The sequence below is a fragment of the Scophthalmus maximus genome, chromosome 10, assembly GCF_022379125.1.
Source record: "Scophthalmus maximus strain ysfricsl-2021 chromosome 10, ASM2237912v1, whole genome shotgun sequence".
NCBI lineage: Eukaryota > Metazoa > Chordata > Actinopteri > Pleuronectiformes > Scophthalmidae > Scophthalmus > Scophthalmus maximus.
In genome coordinates, this window is record NC_061524.1 from 18,775,625 (window position 1) to 18,801,963 (window position 26,339).

At 41.9% G+C, this 26,339-nt stretch overlaps 1 protein-coding gene across 1 annotated transcript; it reads left to right on the forward strand.

Annotated features, from left to right (window-relative positions):
- Window positions 1-524: 524 nt before the first annotated feature.
- Window positions 525-25,210, forward strand: pgbd5 (piggyBac transposable element derived 5). Its single transcript, XM_035606812.2, has 7 exons — window positions 525-1,204; window positions 9,442-9,872; window positions 12,220-12,354; window positions 13,943-14,123; window positions 16,919-17,116; window positions 18,658-18,763; window positions 19,344-25,210. The coding sequence occupies exons 1-7, from the start codon at window positions 850-852 to the stop codon at window positions 19,537-19,539; spliced, it is 1,602 nt and encodes a 533-aa protein (XP_035462705.1). The 5' UTR covers window positions 525-849; the 3' UTR covers window positions 19,540-25,210.
- The last annotated feature ends 1,129 nt before the right edge of the window (window positions 25,211-26,339 follow it).

A 26,339-nucleotide genomic window follows, 5' to 3' on the forward strand; every position in this document is an offset into this window, starting at 1 on the left:
TGTTAGTTTTTTCCCCTATTTTCCCTTAAGTTAATGACAAAAAGTAACACCAACTGAGCAGCTATATTGTTTTTGGAATTTGATCACGTTATATAAAAGTGAGGATTATTATTCTGCTCACTTCTTTCTTTTTTTAACCCTACAACTGAGTTCAGTTAGAATGGATTGCAACTCAGCCCATGTTGACTGAAATCTGCATGAGCCTGCAAATGTAATTATAACAAAATTAACAATACATTTGAGCAAGGACATGAGCGGTCTTATCTGCCTAGATTTTGTGATTGGATCCAAGGCCACACAGAGGAGCTACTGACATTATTTTGTTTTAAAATGTTACATTCTTTTAACATTTCCCGGGTCAGACATTTTATTCCAATATCACCTTATCACCACTTATCATTTGTAAGATCTGCCGCTCCGCTCTGGGTTTGGAATAGAAAATGCCCTCTTATTGGACGACAGGGCAGGGCTGCGTTGTCAGGTGATGCGGTGGCAGCCACCGAAAATCGCTTGTATTCCAACCCGGACGCTGTGCCATCACTGCTGACAATTTTGCCCAGTGCGCAGCGCTGTGGGCAGAGCAAGGGAGCGGAAATATTTCAGTACCCTTGAAGCGGACAGCTCTCCCCGGATCCACACGTTTCTGACCGCCGGGCTCAGCATACGAGCCTGGAGGGCCGCGGAGGATCACAGATCATACCCAAGATAAGGGAGTGTGTAGCCGCCACTCTGAAGGCTAACACCTCCCTGTTCTTGCTAAATCGTGACCACTTACACGCCGCCGAAGCCACAGTGCAAGGGTGAGAAAGAGGGAGGAAGGGGGAGTGTAGAGCATCACTACAGAGAGAGATGGCGGAGTGCGGGCGGAAGGCGCTGTCTCTCCTGGAAGCGGCCCGATCCCGGTACGAGAGCCTGCAGATATCCGACGACGTGTTCGGCGAGTCCGGGGATGACAGCAGCGACAATCCTTTCTACAGCACCTCCGGAGACTCCGACTCCGACAGCTGCATAGCTGACGTGGGCGATGAGCTGCACCAGCACCAAAAACGGGGCGACGAGGGGAGCGGGCTCGGCGGGGGAGCAGGGAGCCGCGGCAGCAGCGGAGCCGGTCCCCCGGGCTCCCTGTCCCGCAGCCAGGCAGAGGCGGACGGCTGGACGGAGACCCTGCAGGATGTCAAGGTGCCGCCGTACAAAGAGACATACGGTGAGACGTGATGCACAAGATTATAAGGCCATGTGTGCGACGTCAGAGAATTGAGATGGTGGAAAGAGACTGGATAGAGACGGGGAGAAAACGCCTAGTGCAGTTCCGTAATGTAATGTCTTACTGTATTGCCCTGGTACAACTGCGCGCGCGCGCGCGGGCCGCGTGCGTGTGTGTCTGCGAGAGATAATCATGACACTGCACTGTCAATTGCTTTAGTCAGTTAAACACTTAGCATTTGATACTCTGCCTCTCACTCTCTCTACTTAAATCATGGTTTAGAAAGGATTCCCATGCTGCTGAAAACCAAACTCAGTGGTAGCCAACAGGGCCTCAGTGGGGCAACTTTTCAGCCTGTGAGTTTCAGGCCCAATACCCAATTACCCACCCCAGCCCTGATAGCCAATATGTATCACATTGGCATCAGAATAGTTTTGGTCCATTTATTTGCCACCAAGTCCAGTATGCATCAGCAAGGCTACATCAGGGACTCACTGTAGTTTTGATAGGGTTTGGTTTTACAGGGCACTGCAATGCCTTCTGTCAGGCTTCTTTTGGATTTGTTCACGCTCCCATCTTGTTTGCCTCGTTAGCTGAAGTAAAAATACTTGGTGGAGATGCTGTTCCGTATCCACCGTGACATGTTGCAATGTTGCATTGTCAGAGGTAAACCATCAATATGGTTATAATAGATGGACCAAACCTTGATACACTCAAAAACACACATTGGAGCAATCAAAGCGTCAAATCAAAGTGTCTCATGAAATACACGTTTTGAACTATTGCACCAACTGTTGAATCTGGGGCTCAAATTGATGTTGGTGGCATTGACTACTCAGCAGCATACGCAACAAAACCCACAACAGATCTGTGCTTCACTTCTGTCCACATTCTAGATTTATCTTCTTCAAGTCCAGTATGCATCAAGGAGGTATGAGTTTATAGTGCAGAGCCTTCTGTCAGGTTTGCTTGGATTTGTTCTCCTGTTATCCTAACTTCATTAATCCTGCTTTGTGAGACAGGGCGCAGATATGGAATGGCGCCAGTTTCACTTGTCCAAAATAATCTGCGATATAAGAGGTTTTCTAGTCTGTAAGTGTTACAGGATGTACTGCACTGCCAAATCCTGCTCTGTCCTGTTCTGTTTGGCTCTGTTGACCTGAGCAAGGGAGGAAGGTGTTTCTGTCTGCTTTATTTGGTCTATTTGGTTTGTTAAAATACAGTTAATTTCTGTTTGCACAAGTACAACCATTGTGGGTGTGGTCCTGCCATCGTGTATCAGGGAGTGCCAGGGAGCATGATTACACAAGTAGCCAAGACCCTACTCTGATTTAATCGGCCTGAACAGTGAAGATTGACTGCATCCTGAGCATCAGCTTATCTGCATAAATGTTTCTCCAGCAATTTTTAATGGCACAGGGACGGAAAGCTGCTTAAGCTAGATGAGATTTCCACTAAGTCTGCTGAATGGTTGAAATATCCTCATTATTCATCATGAATTTCTATCATGTGTCTGGATTTCCTTGTATCTATCTTTTCTCACCTGCGTGTCTCGCTTCCCATTTCTCTGTCTCTATGTGCCTTACTGTCCGGCTGTGACGGTGCTGAAACAGACACAGTGTTGGTGTGACAGCTCTGCCACTTGGAGCCTGTGCACACCGTACATAAATCATCAGCTGCCATCAGAAAAACATCAACCTCATAAAAAAGTCAACCGGTTAGTGTTTTTTGGGGTTTGTTTACGGTTACAGCAGCAACTCATCTTAGGTTTTGAAGCAGGTGCAGAGTTTTTGAAACCATGCTGGGTTTTGTGCATGCATAAGTGTGATTCACAAATGAAGGTATGGTTCATAGATTATGTTGATTATTCCCCTGGAATGACAGGAGGGTGGCAAAGGACCAAACCAAGGATTATACTGACCCAGTATTTCTGACTTTGTAAGCATATATCAGCCGATAATATTAGTATTTGAAATGTATTACTCATATCAGTACCAGCACCGCCCCCCAAAAGTCCCCCATTGAGTTTTAGTGGAATTGTGTTCTAATGACTACAAAACGACATATATCAGATCCAGAATGCTGCACATACATTTTCAAACAAAAGAAAATTTTTTCAAACGATTTAAGTCAAATCACTTTTTCTGTCAAGCTTAAACGTTGTGAGATGTAAAGATATAATATTTAAACCAAAGTTAATTTTGGTTTAAGTACTATTTATTTTCTGTGACTGCTGCTGTATAATGCACTGCTTCTTGTTGGACTTTAAATATTCCTCGGACGCTAAGTCCTCGTCTTTTGAGCCTCGTGTCCGTCGGGACGTCTTCTTCGTTAACGCTGTCTCTCAAGTAAACATTTCCTATTGTCATTTTCTCTTTTCTCTCACTTTCACTCCTGACGGACTGATGTGTACGCTGCAGAAGCCCAAACATAAACAGAGCTGCAGCCGGCTGCTTCTCCGCTCTGTGCTGTGTCCGTCAACCTAACTCATCTCATCTCATCTCATCTCATCTTCAACCGCTTATCCGTGGTCGGGTCGCGGGGGCAGCAGCTTCAGTAGGGGGCCCCAAACTTCCCTTTCCCAGGCCACATTAACCAGGTCTGACTGGGGGATCCAGAGGCGTTCCCAGGCCAGTGTGGAGATATAATCTCTCCACCTAGTCCTGGGTCTACCTCGAGGTCTCTTCCCAGCTGGACGTGCCTGGAACACCTCCCAGGGGAGGCGCCCAGGGGGCATCCTTACCAGATGCCCGAACCACCTCAACTGGCTCCTTTCTACGCAAAGGAGCAGCGGCTCTACTCCGAGCTCCTCACGGATGACTGAGCTTCTCACCCTATCTCTAAGGGAGACCCCAGCCACCTTTCTAAGGAAACCCATTTCGGCCGCTTGTACTCGCGATCTCGTTTTTTCGGTCACGACCCATCCTTCATGACCATAGGTGACCCCAGCCACCTTTCTAAGGAAACCCATTTCGGCCGCTTGTACTCGCGATCTCGTTTTTTCGGTCACGACCCATCCTTCATGACCATAGGTGAGGGTAGGAACAAAGATTGACCGGTAGATCGAGAGCTTTGCCTCCCTTTTTGTCACAACGGTGCGGCAAAGCGAGTGCAATACCACCCCCGCTGCTCCAATTCTACGGCCAATCTCACGCTCCATTGTCCCCTCACTCGCAAACAAGACCCCGAGGTACTTAAACTCCTTTACTTGAGGTAAGGGCTCATTCCCTACCGGGAGTAGACAATCCACCGGTTTCCTGCTGAGAACCATGGCCTCAGATTTTGAGGTGCTGATTCTCATCCCAACCGCTCCACACTCGGCTGCGAACTGATCCAGTGAGTGCTGAAGATCACAGACCGATGGTTCCATCAGGACCACATCATCTGCAAAAAGCAGTGATGAGATCCCCAGGCCACCGAGCTGCAACCCCACCCCACCACGACTACGCCTCGATATCCTGTCCATGAATATCACAAACAGGATTGGTGACAAAGCGCACCCCTGGCGGAGACCAACCCCCACCGGGAACGAATCCGACTTACTGCCGAGGACCCGGACACAGCTATTGCTTTGAGTATACAGGGATTGGATGGCCCCAAGAAGTGACCCCCTCACCCCATACTCCCTCAGCACCTCCCACAGTATCTCCCGGGGGACCCGGTCATACGCCTTCTCCAAATACACAAAGCACATGTAGACTGGATGGGCATACTCCCAGGCCCCCTCCAGGATCCTTGCAAGGGTAAAGAGCTGGTCCGTTGTTCCATGTCCAGGACGGAATCCACATTGTTCCTCTTCAATCTGAGGTTCGACTATTGGCCGAACCCTCCTCGAAGCATCTTGGTGCCGACCTAAAGTCCTTCTCCATGACTTCTCCGAACTTCTCCCACATCCGCTGTTTTGCCTCTGACATGGCAGAGGCTGCAGCCCTTCGGGCCCGTCGGTACCTTGCAACTGCTTCCGGAGTCCTCTGGGATAACTTATCCCTAAAGGACTCCTTCTTCAGTTGGACAGCTTCCCTGACCACCGGTGTCCACCACGGAGTTCGAGGGTTACCGCCCCTTGAGGCACCTAAGACCTTGAGACCACAGCTCACCGCCGCAGCTTCAGCAATGGAAGCTTTGAACATTTCCCACTCGGGTTCAATGCCCCCAACCTCCACAGGAATGCCAGAAAAGCTCCGCCGGAGGTGTGAGTTGAAAATCTCCTGGATGGGGGCCTCCTCCAGACGTTCCCAGTTCACCCGCACTACACGTTTGGGCTTACCAGGTCTATCCAGAGTCTTCCCCCACCCCCGGATCCAACTCACCACCAGATGATGATCAGTTGACAGCTCCGCCCCTCTCTTCACCCGAGTGTCCAAAACATGCGGCCTCAGATCAGATGAAACGATCACAAAATCGATCATCGACCTTTGGCCTAGGGTGCTCTGGTACCATGTACACTTATGAGCATCCTTATGTTCGAACATGGTGTTCATTATAGACAAGCCATGGCTAGCACAGACGTCTAATAACAAACAACCACTTGGGTTCCGATCAGGGAGGCCGTTCTTCCCAATCACGCCTCTCCAGGTGTCTCCATCATTGCCCACGTGGGCGTTGAAGTCTCCCAGCAGAACAACGGAGTCCCCTATTGGGGTCCTTTGCAGGACTCCATCAGGGTCTCCAAAAAGGCCGAATACTCTGAACTCCTGTTTGGTGCATGTGCACAAACAACAGTCAGAGTTTTCCCCCCCAACTCCCGAAGGCGTAGGGAGGCGACCCTTTTGTCCACCGGGGTAAACTCCAACACAGCGGCGCTCAGCCGGGGGTTTGTGAGTATCCCCACACCCGCCCGTCGCCTCTCCCCCTGGGCAACTCCAGAGAAAAAAAGAGTCCAACCCCTATCCAGGAGTACAGTTCCAGAACCGAAACTGTGCGTAGAGGTAAGCCCCACCAGATCCAACTGGTAGCGCTCCACCTCCCGCACAAGCTCCGGCTCCTTCCCCCACAGAGATGTGACGTTCCACGTCCCCAGAGCCAGCTTCTGCAGCCCAGGTCCGGTTCGTCGAGGTCCCCGACCTCCACTGCCACCCGTGTGGCAGCGCACCCGACACCAGCGGTTCTTCCTATGAGTGGTGGGCCCACAGGATGGAGAGGAGGTAGGTGCCACGTAGCTTTTTCGGGCTGTGCCTGGCCGGGCTCCGTGGCAAACCCGGCCACTAGGCGCTCGCCGACGAGCCCGCCGCCTGGGCCTAGCTCCAGACGGGGGCCCCGGGCTTCCTCCGGGCTGGGTCCCTTTTCCTCTTCCTCTGTTGTCCATGGTGTCTTTGTTGAACCATACTTAGTCTGGCCCCTCGCCTGAGACCACTCTGCCATGGGAAACCCTACCAGGAGCACTAGGCTCCAGACAACACAGCCCTCAGGTTCATAGGGACACACAAACCCCTCCACCACGGTAAGGTGATGGTTCCCGGAGAGGTTGATTTAACTCTATTTCAGCCACATAATTGGTTCAGCACGGCGCTTTTCTCATTATCATTGACTGTTCGCGTTGTCTGTCCAAACATGGATGGAATTAGCTCTATCGAAGTTATAACGACTCTTCTTAAATTTCTATCGAGGAAAAGTTATTTTGCTATTTTTTTATCATCTGTACACCAGAAAATTATCCTTGTCATGCTATTAAATGGAAAATGAACTCTCTTAAATTACTGTTCTGTACCGGTGAAAATAAAATTTGACGTCCCTTGACTACATTTTACACATTGTCAGCATCAAAGCAAACAAACAAAATTAGTTGTCAAAGTTTTTGTTTTACACCGTGAGTTTGCCCAACATAAGAAAGTATTCCTATTAATATTTTTTCATTGGTTTGTCTGAGAGTACCCTTTTTGACAAAGTAGTCAGTAACTGCTCTCTCACTCTCATGTGCTGTGTATGTGATTTCTGTTTTGTCTAAGCAAAGGTCTTATCCAATGCTATCTCTCATCCCTAACTCCATGGTTATAAAAGCTCTAACAGGGAGATGTTTCTCTCCCTGGTAGAGAACAATAGAAATGATTCAACAGCTGATATTCATCAGGGATTATTCTGTCTGTAGGCCCAGCGTAGTTCACTAATGAGTAATGTGGGATATTGATGTTTGTTGGCTTCCCTCGCAGACAAAAATCATCTGATATTAGCAGTGTGATTGTAGAATGATGTAAATGTTGGATTCAGTTTAATCAGAGTGATATAGGCTGGACTGAAATGGAAAGGATGTAAACTCTGGAGGAGGGTTGTATTTGTTCAGGAATAGATGAAACAATTCCACTCTTCATTATCCACCTTTCTCAGGTCATATTTTTTGGCTTACTCATGAGATGAGATAAGTTGAGGTGAGTCAGTTTTTTCTTCAGTGGACCTTCCATCTGAATGTCTTTCCATCTGGAAAGGAGTGGCTCACTCATTGGAAGTTACACTGGATTTTACATTCAGCTTTTAAGTCTGAATGCAAATGAATGGATTTTGAGCCGTGCGCGGCTCCCTCTGTTGTGTTGGCAGCAAGCATTAGCCGTGTGGCCTACACAGATGATGTTGCTTGTACTCTACTCTGTCTCTTTTTCCTCTTGTCCTCCTCCACATGTTGCCTTAACAGTGTAGAATGTAATTTTATCTTGTACATATTATCTCTATCTCAGCATTAAAAGTCTGAAGCATTATTTTGGTTGCAGCCGCTCCGCTGAGAGACTAAAAAACCTCCGCTGTTATGCAGAGATAATAAGATTCTGCTGTTAAATTGAGCCTGAAGTTGTTCTGTTCAAACATCCAAATTCTCTCTCATGGATTCAACAACATCTGCGAAAATGTGTGATTTAATAGAGCAATCGCATCAACTCCAACCAAGGGGTTATGTTTTCACCCGGGCATACGCAGAAATGACTTATGATTTCAACCAAATTTGATGGAGCGATGGGCTCTGAGCCTAGGAAGAACCCATTCAATTTTCGTGTAGATGCGGATTAAGATCCAGGTTTTTTTTTCACTGTCTTCAACATTTCAAATTTTTTCATTTCTTTTATATTTCTACAAGTACTAGACAACCGTGTGCAGTAATAGTCAACGTTGATGGTGGTATATGCACTCTTCTTCTGAGTGTCATTCTAGTGTTATTTCATTCATCCACTGTTTATTTACAGTATTTCACCATTTATCCAATCTTTTTAACTTTAACTTTAACTTATTCATTTATCCACCACTCAACACACGGTCGAGACAGATGGCTGCCCACAACTGAGTCCGGTTCTGCCAGAGATTTCTTCCTGTTAAAAGGGAGTTTTTTCTCATCCACAGTCGCCATGTGCTTGCTTGTTGTGGGATTTCTTGGGTTTTCCCTGTAATGTTGTTATATTGACGTATGTAAAGTGCCTTGAGACAATGTATGTTGTGATTTGGCGCTATACAAATCAAATTGAATTGAATTGAATGGTGTTCCAGCTGACTCAATGTGGGGATATGTATTCAAGTTGTAATGTTTTTTTTCATAATCGTCTCACTCCACAATCTTTGTAGCCCATGCACTTGCAGAAGTACACCTTGGTGCTCCTATTTGGAATCACAGGAGAAGTAGACAGGATAGCAGATTTGTTCCATTTCATACTTTAAAATGTTTCTGTTTAAACAACGCCATCTTTCATCGGTGGATGCTTTACTGACTTCAGACGCCTTTCATTCAATGCTGACTCGACTACATCAGAACATGATTTTGATTCATTACCTGTCGTAACACTAAAGCAATGAGAAACCGAAACCTTCGGCAAGTGTGGAAACATTGCGGTTTGACAAGCATCACAATGTGGTAGCTGTCATGTTGTGTAAACTTCCTAACTGCTGCCCTGGGCTCATGACAGTCACACCAAAAGCTGTCGCGGCTGAGTCATAAAAAAGCTTAATGATATGTGAATGTAATAAGAGATGAGAATGTGGTGCGTTTTCTTGATAATTTAATATAATTTAAATCTACAGCAATCAATAGATGTTTTCTGAGGTGTTGTTTCTTCTCGTTTTATGAAATAATAATGTTTTATGTCCTACAGTGTCAAAAGAGCAACATTCATTAAGTCAACCAAACTAAAATATTGGTTAAAAAATTGGCATTAAGTGACAGTTGTGTCTATGAGGTAGTCCACATGGGACTCTCTGTCTGTCAATCTGGCCATGTTTTCTGTCATAAATTTTCACACTTGATTTTTGTCCTTCCTGTCCTGATCCAGGTCCTGCTCAGAAGATGCCAGCCAATGCCACAGCCTTGGACTTTTTCCAGCTCTTTGTCCCGGACAATTGCATCCAAAACATGGTCACCCAGACTAACATGTACGCCAAGAAGTTCCAGGAGCGCTTTGGCTCAGACGAAGGCTGGCATCCCGTCACCGCCCAGGAGATGAAGGCCTTTCTGGGCTTTGTCACCTCCACCAGTGTGCACCGCTGCGAGTCGGTGCTCAGCATCTGGAGCTCAGGCTTTTTCAGCAACCGCAGCATCGCCTTGAAGATGAGCCAGGCACGTTTTGAGAAGATCCTCAAGTACTTCCACATTGTGGCTTTTCGGCCGTCACAAGGAAGCAACCAGGGCCTGTACAAGATACAGCCTTTCCTGGATTCACTGCAGCAGTCATTTAACTGCACATTCAGACCTTCACAGACACAGGTTTGTACTATACAGTCACTGACTGTAGTAGCAGCAGCATCATGGGTGTTAATGTTTTGGACATTATACTTTGCATTTAACTTATACTAGAACTTGAGGATCAACAGGATTAAACAGCACAATTGACATTAAAGGGGCAGTGAGCAATTTTGGAGAAAGACTGATTGTTGTTGTTTTTCTGACGCACTGATCGCGGGTGAAACAAGCAGACTCAGGCATGGGAGAACGACGAGCTAACCATGAGGCCAAAACCCCTTAGTCATAGCATCTGTCGCTTTCACATCTCTTAACGTGTCAAGGAGTGATATATATAAACTGCACACACAGTGTTGTGGTGCTTCCTGTACCATTCTTTTTGTTTTCAATTCACAGAGCCAGGGCTGTGTAGAAAAATCTGTTGTTTTTTTCAATAATAATCCTTACAAATACAAGAGGGCCTTCGCCAGCCTCCTGCTGGTCGGCGCTCTGGCTTTAATAATCGGAGCGATTCCAATAGGGCCTTCGCCAGCCTCCAGGCTGTCGGCGCTCAGGCCCTAATAATAATAGCAGTCGGTGTCGTGGCAGTGAACTTAATGAAAATATATCATAAGCTGTGAGTCTTGAAAAATAGTGACTCATGAAAATGGTAGTCACAAACTAGCAGACTATTTGGCAGATACAGCGTAGCCTCCACTTCTCATTCTACTGCATGTTCTTCCATAGTACCCTTGAGCCACTGACGAGCTCTTAAGAAATTTAATGAATTTCTGGGAAGTAGTCGATTAGATTTCACTTGGTCTTTGGACGGTGCCACAACATCGACTCCTTATGAAAGATTATGTCAGTGCTGTGATGCATTTGGGAATACAGTTAATGTTGCCTGCCCTTCTGTTATCCCCTTTGCTGCTGTGATATCCCAAATTCCCCATTGTAGGACGAATAAAGGAATATCCTATCTTATCTTATCCATAGCGCTCTCAGCTATGTTAATGTGTCGTGTATCCCAATGTGTGTGTGTGTGTGTGTGTGTGTGTGTGTGTGTGTGTGTGTGTGTGTGTGTGTGTGTGTGTGTGTGTGTGTGTGTGTGTGTGTGTGTGTGTGTGTGTGTGTGTGTGTGTGTGTGTGTGTGTGTGTGTGTGTGGGTTTAATTTATACTGACAACTCTCCTCCAATCTTTTTAGCAGCTCCTAAAAAACAATCTTAATAGACTTGTTTAAACTTGGATAATCTCTCAATGTCCTGTATTTCACCCTGTATTTTAAAAAGTGCTCTCTCTCTCTCTCTTTCTCTCTCTCTCTCTCCCCTTTCTCTCTCTCTATACATACATATACCCACACACACACACATATATATAAATATAAAATAGGGATGGGACGATACCACATTTTCGTGTTTGATCCGATACCGATCCTGCAACCTTCAGTATCTGCCGATAGATACCAAGCCAATACTAAACTGACACAATCTTTTCCCCACTCGTAAAATAAAATATTAAAATGCATTGTTCAGGATGCACTTTGCTTAACCTAGCCATCTAAAACCTCATACTCAACTGTGAAACCAATAATCAACTCCCCTAAAGGAAGACATGCATAGCCAGCAACATGACTGAGTTATGGAAAACTGCTGCTTTATTTCTCACAGAACTTTTGGAAGAATGTTTTATGGTCAGCCCCGTTCAAACATGCAAAAACCGAATTGAACTGGAAAGTGTTGATTATTATATCTGATATATTATTATAATAAATTAACATAAAAATATGAAGCCAGAATGTCATTCAAGGCTTAGTAGATGTAAATAGGCATATATTTAGTATGTTTACTGTACTCTATCGGATCAGATTTTACTTCTCATTTATTCCAATATCCGATCCAGTCATTTTGGCCAATATTGCCCCGATACTGATATGGAATATCCGACCGGGCCATCCCTACTATATATAATTAGTTTCCTTAGGATTGTTACAATTGATTGACGCATAAAGACATACAGAAAGACATTTTGAACAGCAAAACATCTTATTTCAAACAACAAGGAAAAAAGCAAAGTAACAACTGAAACAATTGAAAAGTGGAAACTGACAAAGGTGAAAGCTTTACAGACAGAGCTACAAAGCAGTGTCCAATTTTTTCTCGCTACAGTTTCACACTCCAACATATGAGTGACTGGATGTTTGATTGGCTGCCTTCTCTCTAACCCATATCTGTAATGTTACATCATACAAAGCATCAATTCTACAAGACACACAAAATACTTTTCTTCTCTCTCTTGTGAATTCTGGGTATTTTTTCCAATAACACATCTTTTTATATAAATATCCACAAAGACAAAGTCACGTGTGCAGTAACATTGTACGTGTGTTTCCAGGTTCTTCATGAGCCCTTGATAGACGAGGATCCAGTGTTCATCACCACCTGTACAGAAAGAGAGCTGAGGAAGAGAAAGAAGAGGAAGTTTAGCCTCTGGGTTCGCCAGTGCACCTCCACAGGATTTATTTGTCAGGTAGCACTACACAACACTGTGTTCGTGTGTGTGCGTGCGTGCGCGCGTGTGTTTGTATGTTATTCCCTTGGAAATTTGTGAAAATGCCAAAAAAACACAATCTCACAATGTTAAAGTAAATGAAAAAGAAATCCTGGATCCAGCCCTTTGTCAGGATCCACACCAAAATTGAATTGAGACCTTCCTGGGCCCATATCCCATCCTTCCACCATGTTGCATTGAAACCTGTTGTCATTTTTCGGTATTCCTGCTGACAAACGAACAAACGGCAGGGGTGAAACGATAACCTCCTTGGCAGAGGTAATATTTTAGAGACCACATCTCCCAAACAGATTTTTTTTATCCCAAAACTCCTGTATAAAATGCGGAGGTGCGCACAAGAAGCATCACAGACGCTGTCACTTAAAGCCGTTTTCCATCATCACATCCATTCAGTGTAATGAATTAGCATTAGCATTCACACTGGCTGTGGCCATTTGGTAGTGATTCAGTCTTTACCAGTCCACTGTACACTGGTGTGTGTGTCTGCACTCTGATCTTCTCTCTAAATGAATTGTGTTGATGAGGGAGGGAGGATTTAACAAGTTAATGGGTTCCATTAGCCAGTGCTCGACGTACTGATATGCAAACACACACATACACACACACACACACACACACACACACACACACACACACACACTGACTAGAGTATAATAGCCACAGGCCTGACTTAAATATTGGCTAATTAGACTAATGCTGTTCAGTTCATGAACAACAGCAGAAATTACAAGAGGGACACTGGGCTGTTTGTGGGTAAATTTCTGTTTATGTTTATGTATATTTAATTCTGGCTGTCTTTGGGGGCCAAGCTCTCATTCGTGTTTCCTTAAAACTTGTCTCATGTGCATCAAGTGCATCATGTACCAGTGTGTTGAGCTAAGAACCAAATTTCAGTCCACCAGGAGCCACAGCAACATACTGTATCTCAACAACTACTGGTCAGATGGTCATGAGTTGCAGCAACATTTACTTGGCAGATGACCATGAAATTTACTGAGCACATTTGTGTTCTCCAGAGGATCGTACAATTATTAGTTCACTTTACATTTTTAAGCATTTCATGCCTTCAAGGAAATATTTCAGCCTGATGTATTACCACAAAAGTGGCCATTAAAGACAAACGTGAACACAGAAAATAGCCCTCCTGTAAAGACCACTATGGCTAACTCAACAGGGAGTTTCCTGATATCTGTAAAACACAAAGTTGGCAAGTGCAAAGTATCCTGGCCCATGGAGTCACAACGGGCACATGAAAAGGACATTTTCCACCAAAATGTAATTTTCATGAGCAAATAATTAGTTTATTTTGGCCTTTGGTCAGTCTTTTCTTCCTGGACAAACTCTTTTTTTTTGCCTCTTCCTGAAAATCAGCCAAAATGCTATTTGTTCCATCACACAAAACCTCCAGAGGGTCCAGACTCATTCAGCAGCTGCAGGATTTTCTAACTTCGAGGACAACAACGAATACTGAAGGTAAAATTGAGCTAAAGTTTCCTATTTCCACATCTGTTTTACCTACATCTCCTGTCCCCCTCCCTCTCTGCAGATCTCAGTCCATCTGAAGGACGGCCAGGGTGCAGATGGCCTGGCCACCTTGAAGAACAAGCCTCAGCTCCATAGCCTTGTGGCCAAGCAGCTCTGCCAGAATATCTCTGGCAAGAACACCGTCATCTTCACCGGGCCGTCCATCACAAGCTTCAGCCTTTTCATTGAATTCAGCAAACAAGGTACACAAACAGATATGTTGGTGTCTCTCCATGATGATGCCTACTGTATATGTAACACCTTGTCCCTTCCCTCATTTTTCACTTTGTTGTACAGATTGTATTTTCTCTCTTGTATCATCATCATCATCTCCCTCAGTCTTTGGAATTTTTATTGGTTTATCTATTTCTAATTATGTTGTGATGATAGCGTACCCAGACCAAACAGCACAGAGAGGGAGGTAGTCTGCAATTCACCTTCAAATGAGACTTCACAGCACAGACAGACAGTAGACAGATAAAATGATTAATTTTCTTGTCTTCATCGGTCTTTACACCCCAAGTGGACATGTGTAACCGCGTATGAAAGAATGAAAAGCCCTTAAACCCTTTACGTATAACAGTAATTGTGTTTGTCTGTCTTGTAATAACCTCATCTAGGAACCTAGAAGTTTCTAAATGGAGCTTAAACAACTTAAAGAAAAAGAGCCTGACATTTAGAAAAAAAATACCCAGCTTAAGTAGGCACTTTGCCTGAACTAAAGGATGAACTCTGTGCATTTCGATGGCAGGAACCCGGGTCTAAATTTAGTTCCTGGGTACTTTATTTACCCTCAAAAAATGGGGGCGGGGCTGCACTGCTGAAGAATTGTGATTGGTTGAGTACTTGGTGTGCAGCTGCAAGCTCACTACTGTTTTGTTTTTCACCGTGCTTCATCATGGACATGCAGAAGAGAAGCTACAATAGATGGACCGACGACGAAGTGCACTTTCGCTCGGGGTGCAACGAATCACATAACTCATGGTTCGGTTCAATCCGCGGCTTTTGAGTGATGGATCGGATCATTTTTCGGATCAACATAAAAAAAAGAGATAATATAACGTTGCTTTCCAGAAAACTAAAGCAGAGCACTTTTGCCCCTTGGTCTTAAATGAAAACAACCTTCAAGTCCGGTGCTTAAATAACATCTTAAAATAAAATATGCGAGTCATGACACACGCTCCCTGCTCTCCCTCTCTCTCTCTCTCTCTCTCTCTCTCTCGCACACACACACACCACTCCATTTACAGTCAATGCTTTGCTACCATGTGGATCACAACCATCATCTGTGTACTTTACAGAAAAGCCACAATGCTCCTATACACAAGACTTAAATGATGCAGGTGGCTTCTCCAGTTCTTCCGCTCCTCCAGTAGCCATGACTACGATCTTTCTACCGCGGTTATATGCCTGGTTCACGTGAAAATATCACTTCATAACTTCCTTCAACATCTCCTGATCATTATATTTTCACTGCAGTTCTCTGCATCGACATTTAGGTAATTATTACGCTACTTTAAAAAGTAACAGCGGCATTTTACCATATCTTAACAGACGGTGTCGCGAAAGATATGCAGGAAATTGTTTCTGTGGAAATTGTAATCTTTCATGCTGATAATCCATCTTTGATTCCACCCTGCGTTTCCATGCTCATTAAACCAAAGACATATTTTATTATAAAAGCATAATCCAAGTAGATCCAAGTAGATACAGAGAATTCTCTTCAGTGAACTTGTGAGTAAGTTTCTGTCATGATAATAACAGATGTGGGACAATGTCGTCATGTCAGAACAGGCTGGATATGAGGCAATCAGTGAAGGCAGAGAACAAATATTAGAGACAGATAAGGTTCACTTGACGATATGAACATTTCAACTTAGAAATTGGGTTATTTTCACATTCCCCTTATCACAAGTGCTAATTGACTTACCAGTGACAACATAGCAATTTTAAACTCAAATGGGCAGGCATGAAGTGCAACAACTGAAGAAATACAAGTCCAGAGATGTAGTCAATTTGTCGTCCTAATTAAGTGAAGCTACCTAGAGGCTTTCAACTGAAAAACTCAGTCTAGAGCTTGTGACTTTTTTCTTTGAAATTTATCATCCTGGATTAATTAGCAGACTTAATTACCTTGCCCTACTCTGCAGCACTTACTGTGGAGACACACAGAAACACACACACACACACACACACACACACAACACATATACAAATCATTCTTCAAATTGAAAGAATTAAGAAACTCAGCAGCAGTCAGCCACATGAATGTTTGGCTTCTGCTCGTCTGTGTGAAGGAGAAAAAAGAAATGAAATGGCTGGAGAGACAGAAAAAACTAAATACAAAGATATGAAAATGAGAAGAAGATGGATAAACAGTCGTTTGTTCTGTGGGTTTTTCTTCATCACAGCAGAAGCAGAATGCATGAAAAGCACAGAAATTACACAGAAGTTACTGCAGGGAAGAATGAAACTAGCACTGCAGCCAGAGTTTATTATTATTATTAATCACATGAAATAAAGACAAAAAAAAACAAATACTCACACATCCGTGCATTTTTCCTTCAAGAATTAGTTAGACAATCAAACCGTATCAAAATATTTGCTTCTAATTTTTGTTTTTGCCATTTATTTAATCACTCAACCTTTGAGATACTTTTTTACTAGATAAAAACTGTATCATTTATGTCATTTTGGGGGAGGGGGGTTATTTATCTGTTATTTTGTCAAATAATGTGTTAATACTTTGGCTTAAAAAAGATCAGAAAATAGTAACATATAATCTGCTATTTACCAGAGCCCAAGTTGACAGGGTCAGAAGTATTGTTTTGTGTGACCAACGATGCATCATTTTTCTGTCAATCCAATAATCGATCAATCCACTGATGGTGTCTTTTCTTTAAATGGTACCACTTCATATTATATCTTCGATAAATTGCTTCCCATACAGTGCCAGAAGTATTTGTACAAATGTTAACACATCTTTGTATTTCTCCAGATATCTTCTGTTGTGGTCTGCTGAGCACCAGGAAGAGTGACTGTACAGGTTTACCGCAGAGCATGTTGGTCTGCAGCTCCACATCAGCGAAGCGTGGCCAATCACAAGTAATGATGAAAGGCAGCATGTCACTGATCAGCTGGTACAACAAGGGACACTTCCGGTTCCTCACCAACGCGTACTCCCCAACAAAACAAGGTAAAAATGATTTTCTCCACAATGATGTAGAATTATATTTTTCTTAAAACTGTCAAGGTATATTTTGTCTAATTGAATTATGGTACATGGACTTTATTTATATCGGACTTCTCACAAGTCACATTCACCCATTCAAACACATTCATACTAGGGAGGGGACGATACCACTTTTTTGTGTCCGATCCGATATCGATCCTGCAACCTTGAGTATCTGCTGATACCGATCCGATACTAATCTGATACAATCTTTTCCCCACTCGTGAAATAAAATATGAATAATGCATTGTTCAGGATGCACTTTGCTTAACCAAGGCATCTAAATCTGAGTTATGGAATAATGCTGTTTTATTTCTCACAGAACTTTTGGCAGAATGTTTTATGTTCAGCACCATTCAAAACAAGCAAAAAACAAATTGAACTGCACACTGTTAATTATAAAATAATAGTCAATTATCATAAAAATATGATGCCGGAATGTCGTTCAAGCTTAGTAGATACGTAAATAGACATTTATTTGGTATGTTTACTGTAATGTATCAGATCAGATTTTTTTTCAGATTTATTTCAAAGTTCACCAGATTGATGGATTTATCTTTGAAATGTACAAAGCATGCCCCCGGGTCTGATGTCCACCCACCATAGTCTCTCACAATCCTGTTTGGAATCACATATGGACTGTTCATATGGACTGAGTTTGAACATTATTGGAAAGATTTGGTAATGATCTAAATAAATGTGTAACCAAGGTCCAGTCGCTTTTGACAATTTAAGGGACAGGTTATACATTTAAATAAATGTATGTTGTGTACATCACTATATCTCCTGGTATCTTTTATTCTCTGTATAAATTAATATTGCAATACTCAATAATTTGCTAATACCAGCTGATATACACGCCACATGTGAATAAAGGGAGTACCAGCACTTTTTTTTTTCCATTTCAAGCCCTGGTAGCATACAAAGAAGGAGTGGATTTATATTTCAGACTCAAGTACAAAATATCTTATTGTGACTCGATATTGCCAGGTCAGACACAAACAAATCATTAAGTTTTTACAAAATAACACAAGTCTGGACTTTGTTCACAACTATTTTAACTATCCATCCAACCATCCATTATGGGGGGGCAATCCAAGCTGACATTGGGTGAGAGGTGTGGTTCACCTTGGACAGATCGCCAACATGTTGCAGGGCCAAAATACAGAGATAAACAACCATTCACTATTTTAACTAGTTTTTGTAAAAAAAAAATAATTTAACAATAAGTGGTACCATGGAAAAGTGGTATTGTACAGTCTGATTCAGGGTCAGGGTTTGCCGGTACGTCAGTGGAGCTGGGCCATCATTTGATGTTATTTGTTATTTGTTGTTATGTTTCCTGCTGTGACAGCTGTCTGCTGCCCCTGCAGGGGCACACCTCTCTTCCTTGTCTGGTTGTTGACTAGGTGACCAGAGGGTCTGGAGAAAATTAGTCCCCTCAGTGAGAGCTCTCTACCGTACTGTCTCTCACTGTGAGTTTGTGGTTTGTGTGTTTGTGGCAGGTTTGATCATTAAGAGGAAAAGTGGGGAAATCCCATGTCCTTTGGCTGTCGAGGCCTTTGCGGCGCACCTCAGCTACATCTGCAAATTTGACGACAAGTACAGCAAGTATGTAATTGTTTTTACAGAACAGCAGTTGATTTGAGATGTTACAACTACCTTGTCACTGACCTGATTTCTTGCAGTGGTTTCATGACTACACAAGTCTGGATGAGTCCATCCAGTCTATTTTAAGCAGAACATGGACGACTCTGCCCTTAACGTTAGACTGTGTTAGTTTTTGAAATAAAAAAAATGCACATTCTCTCTCAAATTAAACATTTAATTCATGAACAATATGGGAAAAAACACAAAAAATAAAAAAATAAATAATCGAAAATAAACTTACTTGGTCTGGTCTCACCATTGGCTTTTGGTGACTGATGGTCAGACCCTCCGAACTATGGAGAAATATCCTTTATATTTTTTTAATTTAGCATTAGTCATCATTAATTTGAGGTATATTCTCTGTTTCTGGTCAGACAAAATAAGACATTTCAAGATATTACCTTCAGCTTATTGATCAATAAGTATTTTCAGCCCAAAATGATTAGGGTGTAATGTTTACTTCATTTACTTAATTTACATTAATTTCATAGAAAATCTTTGAGTAGAAACTGTGGCGTAAGTAGCTACTTTTGTCCCACAGGTACTTTATCTTCCATAAGCCCAACAAGACCTGGCAGCAGGTGTTCTGGTTGAGCATCAGCATCGCCATCAACAATGCATACATCCTCTACAAAATGTCTGACGCCTACCCGGTCAAACGCTACAGCCGAGCACAGTTTGGAGAGAGACTGGTCAGAGAGCTGCTGGATCTAGACGACTGCTCCCCCACACAGTGAGGAGGATGAAAAGGAGGAGGAGGAGAACAACAGGAGCGCACAGCAAACACCCACAAACACACACATAACACAATCCCCACACCTATTTACACCCTTCATAACAGACTCTGCCGTCCGTGTCTATGTGATAATACTGAAGCAGTGTAGTGCCTATGTCTCTCTTCCTAGTTATTTTTTTGTGGTACTGCAAGTATTCATTAACACACAGCTGCACACTTACAGAACAGAGAAACATGAGCCATCGGACAGTTCACATGCCTCAGCTGCAACTTTCCACCACAAAGATTTAGTAAGGATTTGTCAGCAGGATCAATTTCAAAAGCAGATGAAGGCAGGAGCAATGAAACCGGGAGGAATTCACCATTTAATGATGTCAAGAGTGAAATTATTGGTATGAGCCTGAATCTCCTGTGTGACTATGCGTAGCTTGATATTTACATCCTGCAAAAACACGTGACCCTGATACAGAAGCTTAGTAAACCAGGACTATGGTGTGTTCACACACTGCATGCAAAAAGAATCTGGATTGTGATGTGCTCTTGTTCAATGTGAAAATGATTCCTGCTCCAGGTGGCTTTTTGTTTGTGTGCATTTATTAATTGGAACTGCCATTTGTGTGTGTCACATTGAGCCTGAGGATGTAAATGTACAGCTATTGTGACCCAAATTTGTAGTGTAGCTGCATACCGTGCTCGCTAGACAAAGACTGTCAGGGGATGTAAAGCCACACCCAGCAGTGTGCCACCAATTCACTGTTTCCTCCTTCAAAAGAGCCCAGAGCAGATACAAAAAAATTGTGTCAGATCCCCCTGAAAACCCAATTTTGGGAATTGCTCTAAAATGGTAAATATTTGTGCTATATGTGGCATGGTTTTATTTATAAATAAAACGTTTTTTCAGCTTCATCATCGCTCATGGTAAGCTGGTTGAAATAATATGTTTTTAGAGTCTTTGACACAAAATGTCATCAAATCTGAAATCTACTTTTGTACTAACACTTTTATTGCAAGATAAAATTGTCATATTTGCCTGTTTCATTACTTATGTATTATAATACTATGCAAGCTATCCGTACTTTGGCTTTGCAGGTCAGAACGTGTCCACAGTCTCCTTGATCAAATGTTCAGAATGTCTGTGTTGCTAGACTACAAGTACTATCTTGGCCAGTGGACAGGGGTTTGGATAATGTTTCTTGGCAAGATTTGCATCCAAAAAGTAAAAACCAATGCACTGGTGGCTTATGAGATGTCCAAAGAAACCCACAAAGCAACAAATCTTAACTTAGGTAAATGGCGTTACAGCCATCTGATTGTTGTGCAGTCAAAAGAGTTACTCAGAAAAAAAAACCCTGCAATTATCGGATAAATAAGAAACATGGATGGTTACTTTTTTAATTAGAACATTTGCAAGCAGTAACACCTGAGGGTCTGTTTTAGTCTTTGGAATAGAATACTGTACTTTTTGTGAAATGGAAGCATTAATGCATTTTGGACAATTACTGTGAAGGTCTCCTTTTTCCAGTGGCACATTTCTTGCCAGGTAACAAATTTAAGTCTGCCATCTCTTGTCCAGCCAGTGGAAGTGTGAGTGAGAAAAAAACGTTTATCTGACACAAAATCAACTTACTGTCTTCACACCACACTGCTGTCTGTAGCTTTAATTAGGATTTAAATTCAACATGCTTTGCTCAACATGTGCATTATGCAGTCAACATGCTATTGTCACACTGGTCCTGTTTATGAAGTGACAGTTATTGACTGGTGCTTGCAGCATGGTTAGATGTGTGAATATTTGTTGTGTTGTGATAGTCTTTATGATGGCAGAACAGAGTGTTGAGTGATTGGCTGGCAGGACTCAAGCACTTTCCCTCATCACAGTCTTGCACTTTGTGGAGATTTGTAAAGTTAGCAACATGCCTCTTAGATTATCATTTTAGTTTGATTTTAACTAAATGATAGTTTGAGAAAAATGTTTAAAAAACAATAAAATAAAATATATATATAACTGTGTGTAGATAAATGGAATTGATTATATAAAATTACAACAATTAAATAAAACTAAATAAAATCAGAAAAGATTACCACTGTAGATATATAGTATATGGTTCAGTATGTCTGTGTGTATTTTGTATTTTTGTGAGTGTATGTCCATGATCTCTCTGTCACTGAGACCCAAGATTGTGATTTTCTTTTTCCTTTTCCTTTTTCACTAATCCAAAGCATCGTTGTTGTCATTGTTGCTCTTGTGAGTATGTGTACTGTATGTGTTAAATCACTGTTCACCTTCGAGTAACACTGTTAATGTTAAGAGGCACCCATGTTATGTCATGTATTTGTAAACTAATGATTTGAATACACTATTTGATGCCTACAAATTACACACACATTAAATTGATTTAAACTGATATACAGCTGTGGCCATTGTAGGAACATATTCATCCCCTGCAGTCTGCATAGAAGTATAGTTTTTTTTTGGTAATTACAGTACAAATCCCCTCTGAAACACATTGCATTAGGATTAGGTTTTCCATTAGATAAAAACAAAAACATAAAGTCCATATTTCAATCACATTTTCTACATCGCTTTCATTTCTTTGAGGTTTGACTGGTGCTCTTTTAAACTGGCACTAAGCAATGTTAAACCAATACACGTTTTATAAAAATCTGCAAATATTTCCCTTACAATCCGCTAGCTGTCGGTTATGTGTGTGCACCGACATACAGGATTGTTTTTCAGTCCTGGCTCTTTAAATTAAAAGCAAAAAAATGGCTTGAACCGCACCTCACAACACTGTGCAGTTTGTAAACATCACTCCCCGACACCTTGAGAGACGTGCTAGCTTACAAAGCTACGACTCAGGGGTTTGACCTAGTGGTTAGCGTGGCGGTCTCCCATAGTCTCCCAAAATCATCAACAACAACAAAGAGAGAGACAAGCTTTTTCCAATATCGCGTACTGACCCTTTAACTATGTCATCTTTCTTTTTTTTTTCAATGGGTTTATAGATCAACTGTGACACCAGCTGCTTATCGAGATCCTCTCAACTTGTAATAATCATATAAGTGGATAGACGTTTATTTTCTTTTACTGATGATTTACTATAAATGTATTTAAATTTAACTGACTTTAAGATGACATTCTCTTAATTCTGGTATGAAGAGCGTTTTACTGCCCCCACAATTTCAAGTCTTTTGCCTCACTGATTCTGGGTGTGGTTTGAAACACCTGTAGCCACACCTACAAGTGAACAGTTAGCTTAAGCTTACCTTAAGCTTAAGCTTAACCTTAAGCCCAGGACATTTGTTGTCCTGGGTACAGTAATAAAGTAAGGGTTGAGAAAAGATGGACAAATGAATAAAAACGTAGACTATTGGTTTCATGAACTGCAATCTCCTGTGTGTAACTCCTGTGTTTTGTTGACCTATCAATCCATCCATCCCAACCTCATGGTACGTCTACGTCACTTGTCATATGGCCCATAGAGATCGCCTGACAGTAAAACAAAAGTGTGGGTTGCATTAAGGTGCTGCACAAATTTACTATACGGTTGTTTAACGCAAGAGGAAATTCTTAAGTAACTGTAAAAATCTAGAAAACCTAGAAATCCATCATATATTTCCAATATATATACCAGATACCAATTTCTCTACTGAGACTTACCCCAGGAGCCTTGTTGCATGTACATGTACTGTAGCTGCAAGGTCCATTGCAGTCTGAGTAAGGGGCATGGACGCCATTATCAGCAGAATTTAAAAAATAAAAATCAAGCATTTCAAGCTAAATAACCCTCTGGACTGTGTGACAAAATGACAAGGCAGAACACACACATGCCAAGTGTGTGTTTGTTTGGTAATCCGCATAGGTTTTTTGTAGTGCTTGTAACTTTCAACTTAGACCACATATCAGAAGAAATTATGCACAGAGTAATTTACAAGGCCACGTTCATCTAGCAACAAATTATTATAATTATTTGTTCGAAAGAAGAAAAAAAGTGTATTTGAATTTTTTCTGGTGATTAGGGAAAACATTTATCATCCCAGTTGCAGAGAGAGCTGAATGGTTTCATTTGGCTTCCATTTTTATCATCTATCATCTAAGAGAGATACTTTTCTAAATTTAGTTCAGAGGAAAAACATGACTTTTTTTTAATTCTCAAGCTGAGGTGAAGTACAATTATTACAACTATTCTGTCCAGTCTGCTCTCACGAATCAGATATTTCTTAAGTGTCTGTTCTGTTTATTTCATGTTTTCAGTATTAATGTCCTGAGTTAATGTGAATACAAAACAGAATAGATAAAAAATGGTCCTAACAAATGTAGTATGGTAAACTCCTGTCCTGGTGTGAGACTAAAGGAATAAATCGCCTGTTCAATAGAGATTTAGATGCAGAAGCATCCAGCCCTTGTCTCACTGATATTCGTTTTTTAACACATCTCAGGTTCGATAAAACATTTCATATACAAAATGTTTGGCTAGGGGCACTTCCTGGACTCACTAGAGTTTGTTTGAGTTGCACTTAGCTCTTTGGATGTGATGCATGTAGATCCAGAGAGCCTTAAAACAAAAAGTTTTCCTGAAGAGTACTTTGATTGTTGTCACTATGTTTTGTTTTCTGTTTCCTACCTTGTATCTTTTTACAAGGAGCAAAGGTGACTGATGTCTTTCAGTTGTGTCCATTTGTTTATGTCAGATGGACAAACGGTAGTGAAAAAAGGTAAATGAGAAGGAGCAGGATCCGGGCAATTGCTAATACAGAAGTATTTGTCTTCCATTCAATTTTGTCAGGTGAATGACCATCCCCAATCATTAGTTGCTTATCAAAAAATATTACATAAACATACTATGACATTAACCAAACTCAGTCGTTTTTTTAATGGTAAAGAAGTTGTGTATACGATGTTGTCCATAAATGTGATGTAATGTATGTGCCATCTATGTACAGTGCTTCACAGATGTCATTATTAGTGAGACAGTTGTCGTAAAGATATATAAATGCTTAGCTTTAGATGTGAAAAAGAACTAAAATGGCTGACCTCAGGACTTCATGACTAACTGCTGTACAATATATTTACTTGTTAAAGAAATATACATTACACTAAATGGATTTATATATAACCATATCTGGTGCTATTAAATCACTGTACAAGTAACAGTATAATTAGAGGGTTGTGAACACCAGGGTCATATATTACAGGAGTTGTACCAATAAAAACACCATAAGTTAAAGTTTCTAGATTAAGTATCAGAAATTTTAATAATACCAATTGCAAACTTTAATGTCCAAGTGGTAGAACTTTTTTCACATCATATGATTCTGGTTTGTGATGGTGGATGCAGAATGTTGAATAACCCAGTGCTATGGATGCAACCATGTGTGTGTGTGTGTGTGTGTGTGTGTGTGTGTGTGTGTGTGTTTGTGTGTGTGTGTGTGTGTGTGTGTGTGTGTGTGTGTGTGTGTGTGTGTGTGTGTGTGTGTGTGTGTGTGTGTGTGTGTGTGTGAATGTACATGTAATGTTAATGCTGGGTTGAGTAAAATGTGTAAAATAACTGGTGTATGTGTGTGCTGGACCAAATGACTTCATGAAAATGTGTGTGGTGATGAGTTGTACATGGTTGTCATGTAGATGTGTCGTCATTAAAACTCTCCACATGTGGGTGCTCTGTTGAAGATGTGGACAAGTTCATTACTCTGTGGCAAATGATGAGAAATCATGTGGAAGGCTTCAACTTCACTTAGGAACAACACAGAGGTTGTTTGGGGGATGATACTCTTGCCAGAATTAATATTTTTCTCGGCCCCTCCCCTTGACTTTGAAAAGCACCTTCCCCTGCTCTCTCTCTCTCTCTCTCACACACACACACACACACACACAAACACACACACACACACAAACACACACACACACACATACAACCTTGTACTTCTAGCTTAGTAAGGACACTTGATGGCGTAATGCATTCCCTAGCCCCTTACCCGAACCTTAGCCATCACAACTAAATGGCCAACACTAAATCTAACTCTTGCATGAATCTGATTCTAACCCTAAAACTAAGTCTTAACCCTCAAACAGCCCTTTGAAAAAGTGGGGACTGGTACACACACACACACACACACAAACAAACACCCACACAATTGTTCTCATCTTGTACACACATAATATTCAAAAACACTCAATAAGTATTCTGTGTTTAGCTGATATTAAAAAATGTTCCCAAACAACAACCAAATGTGAGCCTGTTAGTAGCATAATTTTGTGGAGGCTCTTAAGAATGGCAAAAAAGTGTTGGGTTTTTTTTGTTAAATCGGGGGAGCGGCTCTGCAATTACCTTATCTGATTTCTGACTGTGCTGAGATTTTGAGTTCAGCACTCAAGGAACCAAAACTTTAACTTACAAGGCCAGAGTATTTGTTACTAGGTTATGATGGGGTTGGTTTTTATGCTTTTTTCAACTTGTTTTACCATGGAACTGGATTATAAAGGAGTGGTTGCTGTGCAGAGCTCCCTCTGTCACTTATGCACTTACGGCTCTTCTTGCCAATGACTGAAACGTGAAGGGTCTTCACATCCCTTTGGTTCTTCTGGTTTGAAAAGCAGTAATACAAGACAAGAAAAGATGTACCTTTATTGGAAGGTAATAATAAGATAAAGTAGAATAGAAACAGAAGGTAAAATATATAAATATTATGCAATAAATAAAGAACAAACTGACACAGAGGACGGGGAGCACAAAAACTAAATGAATAAGGGAAGCATAGAAGATTGGACACATTAGGAACAGGTGCAGACAATCAAACAAG